The sequence below is a fragment of the Hyperolius riggenbachi genome, chromosome 1 (assembly GCF_040937935.1).
Source record: "Hyperolius riggenbachi isolate aHypRig1 chromosome 1, aHypRig1.pri, whole genome shotgun sequence".
Taxonomy (NCBI): Eukaryota; Metazoa; Chordata; class Amphibia; order Anura; family Hyperoliidae; genus Hyperolius; species Hyperolius riggenbachi.
This window is the reverse complement of record NC_090646.1, coordinates 689,680,738-689,691,445: the sequence shown is the minus strand read 5'-3', so window position 1 is coordinate 689,691,445 and position 10,708 is coordinate 689,680,738. Positions and strand designations below refer to the sequence as shown.

General features: G+C 50.6%; 1 protein-coding gene across 1 annotated transcript in view; it reads left to right on the top strand.

Annotated features, from left to right (window-relative positions):
- Window positions 1-414: 414 nt before the first annotated feature.
- LOC137544736 (uncharacterized) overlaps window positions 415-10,708 on the top strand; it is a 241,526-nt gene continuing 231,232 nt past the window's right edge. Inside the window, exon 1 of the mRNA XM_068265829.1 lies at window positions 415-531. Within this exon, the coding sequence (XP_068121930.1) occupies window positions 415-531 (117 nt within the window). The remainder of the gene's footprint in view (window positions 532-10,708) is intronic.

Here is a 10,708-nt window from a genome sequence, read left to right as displayed (position 1 = left end):
CCATTGTGGGAGGAGACACAAACTACTGCAGAGAGATAGTAAGACCTCACCGTGGTGGGAGACAGTAGAGGGGTGGAGTTATGGGTGTAATTCAATATTTTTCTAGGCAGTAAATAAGCTACATTTGATAAAATGTGTTTGTCTCACAGAATTATTCTTCCTTTTCGATTTGCATAGAATCTCGTTCTCTCTTTCTCTAGTGGTCTTACAGTTACCCAACAGTTTGGAGATCGTTGAAGGTCTTCCCAACACATACCGGGCGACACAGCTTCACTTCCACTGGGGGTCACCGGCCAGTCCAGGCTCTGAGCACACTGTCAATGGGCGGAGATTCCCTGGAGAGGTGAGTATGGAAAAAGTGTCTGTTTCCTATCTGGGGGTCACCGGCCAGTCTAGGCTCAGAGAACACTGTCAATGGGTGGAGATTCCCTGGAGAGGAGAGTATGGCTTAAGTGTCTGTTTCCTATCTGGGGGTCACCGGCCAGTCCAGGCTCTGAGCACACTGTCAATGGGCGGAGATTCCCTGGAGAGGTGAGTATGGCTTAAGTGTCTGTTTCCTATCTGGGGGTCCCCGGCCAGTCCGGGCTCAGAGCACACTGTCAATGGGCGGAGATTCCCTGGAGAGGTGAGTACGACTGAAGTCTCTGTTTCCTATATGAGGGTCACCCACCAGTCCAGGCTCAGAGCACACTGTCAATGGGCGGAGATTCCCTGGAGAGGTGAGAATGGCTGAAATATCTTTTTCCTATCTGGGGGTCACCGGCCAGTCCAGGATCAGAGCACACTGTCAATGGGCGGAGATTCCCTGGAGAGGTGAGTACGACTGAAGTCTCTGTTTCCTATATGAGGGTCACCCACCAGTCCAGGCTCAGAGCACACTGTCAATGGGCAGAGATTCCCTGGAGAGGCGAGTATGGAAAAAGTGTCTGTTTCCTATCTGGGGGTCTCCAGCCAGTCCAGGATCAGAGCACACTGTCAATGGGCGGAGATTCCCTGGAGAGGTGAGTATGGCTGAAATATCTTTTTCCTATCTGGGGGTCACCGGCCAGTCCGGGCTCAGAGCACACTGTCAATGGGCAGAGATTCCCTGCAGAGGTGAGTATAGCTGAAGTGTCTGTTTCCTATCTGGGGTTCACCAGCCAGTCCAGGATCAGAGCACACTGTCAATGGGCTGAGATTCCCTGGAGAGGTGAGTATGGCTGAAGTCTCTGTTTCCTATCTGGCGGTCCCCGGCCAGTCTGGGCTCAGAGCACACTGTCAATGGGCAGAGATTCCCTGCAGAGGTGAGTATAGCTGAAGTGTCTATTTCCTATCTGGTGGTCACCGGCCAGTCCAGGCTCTGAGCACACTGTCAATGGGCAGAGATTCCCTGCAGAGGTGAGTATAGCTGAAGTGTCTGTTTCCTATCTGGGGGGGGGGGGGCGCATTCAGCGACGGGGGACAGCAGAGTAGAGAGGGAAGCCTCAATAGGACCCCTCTCTTTAGGTAAGTATAGGCCTCCCTCTCTTGAGGTAAGTATAGGCCTCCCTCTCTTGAGGTAAGTATAGGCCTCCCTCTCTTGAGGTAAGTATAGGCCTCCCTCTCTTGAGGTAAGTATAGGCCTCCCTCTCTTGAGGTAAGTATAGGCCTCCCTCTCTTGAGGTAAGTATAGGCCTCCCTCTCTTGAGGTAAGTATAGGCCTCCCTCTCTTGAGGTAAGTATAGGCCTCCCTCTCTTGAGGTAAGTATAGGCCTCCCTCTCTTGAGGTAAGTATACACCTCTGGACTCAGGCTTCGGCTCATGTACACTGTAAGTGTGACACATGGCGGAACCAGCATTATTAGATTAGTGATGAACACAATCAGATAATAACGATAGCGTGACATTTCGCATACACTTTCACAATTACGCCGGTACGGAATAGGATTTGTACATTTCATTGATTTTTATGTAACCATTTGTAATTATGTGTGAATTTTCACGTAATTTTGTGCGGTGAATAGATAAGGCCGCGTACACGCTATTGTCACCAGAGCTGCTACATATAGTAATCAGAAAAGTGAATACAAGAGATAAAAATGCAAAAAAAAAACAAAAAAATATTTTTTTAAACTCAGAAAAATGACAGTTTAAAAAAAAAAATGTCTGTTCATATTTAGGCAAGATAGTGCAGATGGAAATATTTGAAGGTCTATGAAGCCAATCTTAAAGGACACCCGAGGTGACATGTGACAGGATGAGATAGACATGTGTATGTACAGTGCCTAGCACACTAATAACTATGCTGTGTACCTTTTTATCTTTCTCTGCCTGAAAGAGTGAAACATCAGGTATGCAAGTGGCAGTTTCTGTCCGGGTCAGACTATAGCATAACCCTCACTAATAAGTAATTACAGCCATAAAACACTTTCCTCGCAGTAAATGGCTTCTGAGAGCAGGAAAGAGATAAAAAGGGCTCACAGATTTTAGCTCTGCCATACTTCAATAAAAGTGTCAGTAAGCAGAGACAATTAAACCGTAATAACTTAAAAAGTAGATTCAAACAAAACAAAAAAAACCATGGGATTTCTTAAAAAGTCATTTTTAGGAGGGGGAGGATAGATACTATTGTTTATCTCATCAGTTTATTTTTACTTCGGATGTCCTTTAAGTGAAATTCTCAGTTTTATTGGCATCCAGTGGAGTGATCAATGTACAAAGTAAGCTGCAGTATACACTAGACTGGATTACAGAAAGAAAAACAGCACAGAAGGTTCTTCTTAGAGCAAACCGCAGCTGTAATACGCCAGTTATGGGTGGAGCCTGTGGTGAGAGAAAGCCCACAGTAGCCACCAGGTAAAAATGGCCACCAAATAACAATGGCCACCAAGAATGAGGCTGAGACTAACCTATATTGGGGCTACCTGTACTGGAGGCACCTATACCTGGCTACCTATCCTGGGGGCACCTATACCTGGCTATCTGTACTGGAGGCACCTATACCTGGCTACCTATACTGGGGCACCTATACCTGGCTACCTATACTGGGGCACCTATACCTGGCTACCTATACTGGGGACACCTATACCTGGCTACCTATACTGGGGCACCTATACCTGGCTACCTATACTGGAGGCACCTATACCTGGCTACCTATCCCAGGGGCACCTATACCTGGCCACCTATACTGTGGGACCTATACCTGGCTACCTATACTGGGGGCACCTATACCTGGCTACCTATACTGGAGGCACCTATACCTGGCTACGTATCCCAGGTGCACCTATACCTGGCTACCTATACTGGAGGCACCTATACCTGGCTACGTATCCCAGGTGCACCTATACCTGGCTACCTATACTGGAGGCACCTATACCTGGCTACCTATCCCAGGGGCACCTATACCTGGCTACCTATACTGGGGCACCTATACCTGGCTACCTATACTGGGGCACCTATACCTGGCTACCTATACTGGGGCACCTATACCTGGCTACGTATCCCAGGTGCACCTATACCTGGCTACCTATACTGGAGGCACCTATACCTGGCTACCTATCCCAGGGGCACCTATACCTGGCTACCTATACTGGAGGCACCTATACCTGGCTACGTATCCCAGGTGCACCTATACCTGGCTACCTATACTGGAGGCACCTATACCTGGCTACGTATCCAAGGTGCACCTATACCTGGCTACCTATACTAGAGGCACCTATACCTGGCTACCTATACTGGGGCACCTATACCTGGCTATGTATCCCAGGTGCACCTATACCTGGCTACCTATACTGGAGGAACCTATACCTGGCTACCTATACTGGGGCACCTATACCTGGCTATGTATCCCAGGTGCACATATACCTGGCTACCTATACTGGGGCACCTATAGCTTGCTACCTATACCGGGGGCACCTATACCTGGCTACCTATCCTGGGGGAACCAATACCTGGCTACCTATACTGGGGCACCTATACCTGGCTACCTATACTGGAGGCACCTATACCTGGCTACCTATCCTGGGGGAACCTATACCTGGCTACCTATACTGGAGCACCTATACCTGGCTACCTATCCTGGGGGCACCTATTCCTGGCTACCTATACCGGGGCACCTATACCTGGCTACCTATACTGGGGGCATCTATATCTGGCTAGCTATACTGGGGCACCTATACCTGGCTACCTATACTGGGGGCACCTATATCTGGCTACCTATATTGGAGGCACCTATACCTGGCTACCTATACTGGGGAACCTATACCTAGCTACCTATACTGGGGGCACCTATATCTGGCTACCTATATTGGAGGCACCTATACCTGGCTACCTATACTGGGGAACCTATACCTAGCTACCTATACTGGGGGCACCTATACCTGGCTACCTATACCTGGCTACCTATAGTGGGAGCACCTATACCTGACTACCTATACTGGGGCACCTATGCCTGGCTGCCTATATTGGGGGAACCTATGCCTGACTACCTATACTGGGGGCACCTATACCTGGCTACCTATACCTGGCTACCTATACCGGGGGCACCTATCTTGCTACCTATCCTGGGGGGAACTTATACCTGGCTACCTATACTGGGGCACCTTTACCTGGCTACCTATCCTGGGGGCACCTATTCCTGGCAACCTATACTGGGGCACCTATACCTGGCTACCTATACCGGGGGCACCTATACCTGGCTACCTATCCCAGGGGCACCTACACCTGGCTACCTATACTGGGGCAACTATACCGGGGGCACCTATACCTGGCTACCTATATTGGGGGCACCTATACCTGGCTACCTATACCTGGCTACCTATACCTGGCTACCTATCCTGGGGGAACCTATACTTGGCTTCCTATACTGGGGCACCTATACCTGGCTACCTATCCTGGGGGCACCTATTCCTGGCTACATATACTGGGGCACCTATACCTGGCTACCTATACCGGGGGCACCTATACCTGGCTACCTATCCCAGGGGCACCTACACCTGGCTACCTATATTGGGGCACCTATACCTGGCTACCTATACCGGGGGCACCTATACCTGGCTACCTATACTTGGGGCACCTATATCTGGCTACCTATACTGGGGCACCTATACCTGGCTACCTATACTGGGGGCACCTATATCTGGCTACCTATACTGGGGCACCTATACCTGGCTACCTATACTGGGGCACCTGTGCCTGGCTACCTATACTGGGGCACCTATGCCTGACTACCTATACTGGAGGCACCTATACCTGGCTACCTATACTGGGGCACCTATGCCTGACTACCTATACTGGAGGCACCTATACCTGGCTACCTATACTGGGGAACCTATACCTAGCTGCCTATAGTGGGAGCACCTATACCTGGCTACCTATACTGGGAGCACCTATACCTGGTTACCTATACCTGGCTACCTATACTGGGGAACCTATACCTGGCTACCTATACTGGGGAACCTATACCTGGCTACCTATACTGGGGAACCTATACCTGGCTATCTATACTGGGGAACCTATACCTGGCTACCTATACCAGGGGAACCTATACTTAGCTACCTATCCCTGGCTACCTATAGTGGGAGCACCTATACCTGACTACCTATACTGGGGCACCTATGCCTGGCTACCTATACTGGGGAACCTATACCTGGCTACCTATACTGGGGAACCTATACCTGGCTACCTATACTGGGGAACCTATACCTGGCTACCTATACCAGGGGAACCTATACTTGGCTACCTATACTGGGGCACCTATACCTGGCTACCTATACTGGGGAACCTATACCTGGCTACCTATACCAGGGGAACCTATACCTGGCTACCTATCCCTGGCTACCTATAGTTGGAGCACCTATACCTGACTACCTATACTGGGGAACCTATACCTGGCTACCTATACCAGGGGAACCTATACCTGGCTACCTATCCCTGGCTACCTATAGTGAGAGCACCTATACCTGACTACCTATACTGGGGCACCTATACCTGGCTACCTATAGTGGGAGCACCTATACCTGACTACCTATACTGGGAGCACCTATACCTGGCTACCTATACTGGGGCACATATAGCGGTCTATCTATATTAGGAGCATCTATTTTTTGTATTGAATTCAATACAATAACCTGCGGGGGCAGTGTGCAGTGGGTGACACAGGACAGGTAATGTGTAATTGCACACACAGGGGGTACATTTATACACTGTGGGGAGGGGCAGCGGCAGACTCGGGTGATTCCCAGGAGATTTCAGTGTGAAATCGATCAGGAATCGGTCTGCGGTGTATGGGCAGCTGACAGATCTCTCTCTAATCAGATTCCATCAGGAGATCTGTCTCTTGGTGGGATCTGCCCATCATCACTACATGTATGGCCGGCTGTACATCCATATCAGAGCAGGTCCAGCAGCTGCAGCTCAGGTAATGATCAGAGATTGGCAGGGCCGGCCCTAGACTTTTTGCCGCCTGAGGCAAATTTTTTAAAAATTGACACTGCCGCCCCCCCCCCTCTCTTCTGGGGGGCCGCCGAGCTGGAGCGGTAGCTGGCAGGACGGGGGTATTGGGCCAGCGGCAGGGAGGGGGGTCGGACCCCCCCCCTCCCTCGCCTGGGTCCCCCGTCCTCCGCTCCCCTCCAGCCTTAAATAGAAGCAGCCGTATGTTTAAGAGGCACGGGCGGGGAGGACACTCACCTCTTCCCAGCGTGCGCTCCACTGAAGTCACTTCCTGCAGCGTTGCAGGAAGTGACGTCAGTGGAGCGCACGCTGGAACGAGGAAGAGGTGAGTCCTCCCCACCCGTGCCTCTTACACATAGCGGCTGCTTCTATTTAAGGCTGGAGAGGAGCGGAGGACGGGGGACCCAGGCGAGGGAAGGGGGGGTCTGACCCCCCTCCCCGCCGCTGGCCCAATACCCCCGTCCTGCCAGCTACCCCTCCAGCTCGGCGGCCGGCTCCCCGCACCCACGGACGGGCGGGTGCCGCCCCTGGAAATTTGCCGCCTGAGGCAAATGTTTCACCCCGCCTCATGAGCGGGCCGGCCCTGGAGATTGGTCTGCAGTGTATGGGCAGCGTTACATCCATATCAGAGCAGGCCCAGCAGCTGCAGCTCAGGTAATGATCAGAGATTGGCCTGCAGTGTATGGGCAGCGTTACATCCATATCAGAGCAGGTCCAGCAGCTGCAGCTCAGGTAATGATCAGAGATTGGCCTGCAGTGTATGGGCAGCTTTACATCCATATCAGAGCAGGCCCAGCAGCTGCAGCTCAGGTAATGATCAGAGATTGGCCTGCAGTGTATGGGCAGCGTTACACCCATATCAGAGCAGGTCCAGCAGCTGCAGCTCAGGTAATGATCAGAGATTGGCCTGCAGTGTATGGGCAGCTTTACATCCATATCAGAGCAGGCCCAGCAGCTGCAGCTCAGGTAATGATCAGAGATTGGCCTGCAGTGTATGGGCAGCGTTACATCCATATCAGAGCAGGTCCAGCAGCTGCAGCTCAGGTAATGATCAGAGATTGGCCTGCAGTGTATGGGCAGCGTTACATCCATATCAGAGCAGGTCCAGCAGCTGCAGCTCAGGTAATGATCAGAGATTGGTCTGCAGTGTATGGGCAGCTTTACATCCATATCAGAGCAGGCCCAGCAGCTGCAGCTCAGGTAATGATCAGAGATTGGCCTGCAGTGTATGGGCAGCGTTACATCCATATCAGAGCAGGTCCAGCAGCTGCAGCTCAGGTAATGATCAGAGATTGGCCTGCAGTGTATGGGCAGCGTTACATCCATATCAGAGCAGGTCCAGCAGCTGCAGCTCAGGTAATGATCAGAGATTGGTCTGCAGTGTATGGGCAGCGTTACATCCATATCAGAGCAGGTCCAGCAGCTGCAGCTCAGGTAATGATCAGAGATTGGCCTGCAGTGTATGGGCAGCGTTACATCCATATCAGAGCAGGTCCAGCAGCTGCAGCTCAGGAGAGGATCAGAGATTGGCCTGCAGTGTATGGGCAGCGTTACATCCATATCAGAGCAGGCCCAGCAGCTGCAGCTCAGGTAATGATCAGAGATTGGCCTGCAGTGTATGGGCAGCGTTACATCCATATCAGAGCAGGTCCAGCAGCTGCAGCTCAGGTAATGATCAGAGATTGGTCTGCAGTGTATGGGCAGCGTTACACCCATATCAGAGCAGGTCCAGCAGCTGCAGCTCAGGTAATGATCAGAGATTGGCCTGCAGTGTATGGGCAGCGTTACATCCATATCAGAGCAGGCCCAGCAGCTGCAGCTCAGGTAATGATCAGAGATTGGTCTGCAGTGTATGGGCAGCGTTACATCCATATCAGAGCAGGTCCAGCAGCTGCGTCTAGTGAAAAATGGCGCCGGCAAAAAAATGGCGCCCCCTTCTGCCCGATATATGTTTAAAACGATATTTATCGTTTTAAAGGTTAAAATAGTGCAGAACGAAATTTATCGTTTTAAAACTGTTGTTTTTTTTTTTTTTGGTCCTGCCTGAACGATATTTATCGTTTTAACCCCTGCTTTGCTGCCGTTTTGAAAATATCTGCCCGCCGGCTTTAATGTTTAATAGCAAAGCCCCCTTAAAAGCTAAAAACACCAAATTTGCAGGGAACGTTAAGAAGAAAATTGTGAACAAGAGGAAAAAAAAATCTTTCAAAAAGACCTTATAGTTTTTGAGAAAATCGATTTTGAATATTCTTCTTCTGACCGTGGGAAAATTAAACGCCCGCCGACTTTAGCGGTTAATAGCAAAGCCCCTTTAAATGCCAGAAACACCAAAATGTGTAGGAAATGTTAAGAAAAATAGTGGGAACACGAAGAAAAAAAAAATTGTTCAAAAAGACCTTATAGTTTTTGAGAAAATCGATTTTAAATCTTCAAAGGAAATGTAACTATTTAAATCGCGTACTGACATTCCCGTGGAAACTTTTTCCGCCGACTTTAGCAGTTAATAGCAAAGTCCCCTTAAATCCTAGCAACACCAAATTTGCAGGATATGTTAAAAAGATACTGGGAAACAATATTTTAAAAAAAAAATTGAAAAATTTTATTTATTTTTTTTTTAAATTAAAATTTTTGGGTTATGTTCAGAGTGTGGGAAAAGTTTTGAAAAAAATGACGTGGGGTCCCCCCTCCCGAGCCTCTGTAACCCCTTGTCTCCCATGCAGGCTGGGATAGCCAGAATGCGGAGCCCCGGCCGACTGGGGCTTCGCACCCTGAGCTATACCAGCCCGCATGGTCCATGGTATGGGGGGGCTTCGGGGGGGAGGGGCGGCCAAGCCTTCCCCTCCCCCCCCGGAGCCCTTGTCCAATCCATGGACAAGGGGCTCTTCCCCACCTCCGGTGCCCCAGGAGGAGGTGGGGGCGACGACTCCCTGGGGGGGGGTTCATGGTGGCATCTGGGAGTCCCCTTTAAGAAGGGGAACCCAGATGCCTGCCCCCCTCCCAGGAGAAATGAGTATAGGGCTACTTTGTACCCCTTACCCATTTCCACAAAGGGTTAAATGAAATAAAAACACAACAACGAGAAAAGTCCTTTAATGTTCTAAATTAACCAGAAATACTTACCTGTACCTTTAAGAAAAAAATCCCACGCCAATCAGGTCCCACGACAGTATCCTCTATCTTGCGATCTTCTGATACATGTTGATTGAAGATCTCCGCTGCCCCGACGCCACACACGCCGCCTCCGCCGCACTCACTGCTCTTAGCTATACTTAGTATAGCTAAGAGCAAAAAGCATCTTTAAATTTTAGCTCCAATGGTCCCCATTGGTTCCTTAACAGACCAATGGGGATCAGGAGGATCCCCATTGGTCGATAAGGAACCAATGGGGAGCCTTGGAGCCAAAATTTAAAGATGCTTTTTGTTCTCAGCTATACTTAGTATAGCTGAGAGTTGCGTCTATGCATCTATATAGATGCATTAGCGCTAGCTGCCGCTGCCCTCCCTGCCTCCCCCCACCTGTCACCCTCACCCATGCTGGCACCCATGGGTGACAGGTGGGGGGAGGCAGGGAGGTCAGCGGCAGCTAGCGCTAATGCGTCTATATAGACGCATAGACGCAACTCTCAGCTATACTTAGTATAGCTGAGAGCAGTGCGGCGGAGGCGGCGTGTGTGGCGTCGGGGCGGCGGAGATCTTCAATCAACATGTATCAGAAGATCGCAAGATAGAGGATACTGTCGTGGGACCTGATTGGCGTGGGATTTTTTTTTAAAGGTACAGGTAAGTATTTCTGGTTAATTTAGAACATTAAAGGACTTTTCTCGTGGTTGTGTTTTTATTTCATTTAACCCTTTATGGAAATGGGTAAGGGGTACTCCTGCACCCCTATACTCATTTCTCCTGGGAGGGGGGTGGGCATCTGGGGGTCCCCTTCTTAAAGGGGACTCCCAGATGCCACCATGAACCCCCCCCCAGGGAGTCGTCGCCCCCGCCTCCACCTGGGGCAAGGGAGGCGGGGAAGAGCCCCTTGTCCATGGATTGGACAAGGGGCTCCGGGGGGGAGGGGGAGGCTTGGCCGCCCCTCCCCCCCGGAGCCCCCCCATACCATGGACCATGCGGGCTGGTATAGCTCAGGGTGCGAAGCCCCAGTCGGCCGGGGCTCCGCATTCTGGCTATCCTAGCCTGCATGGGAGACAAGGGGTTACAGAGGCTCGGGAGGGGGGACCCCACGTCATTTTTTTTTTTTAAATTTGCTATCAATTTTTTTTTTTAATCTTCTGAGTGTGGGAAATAAATTTTA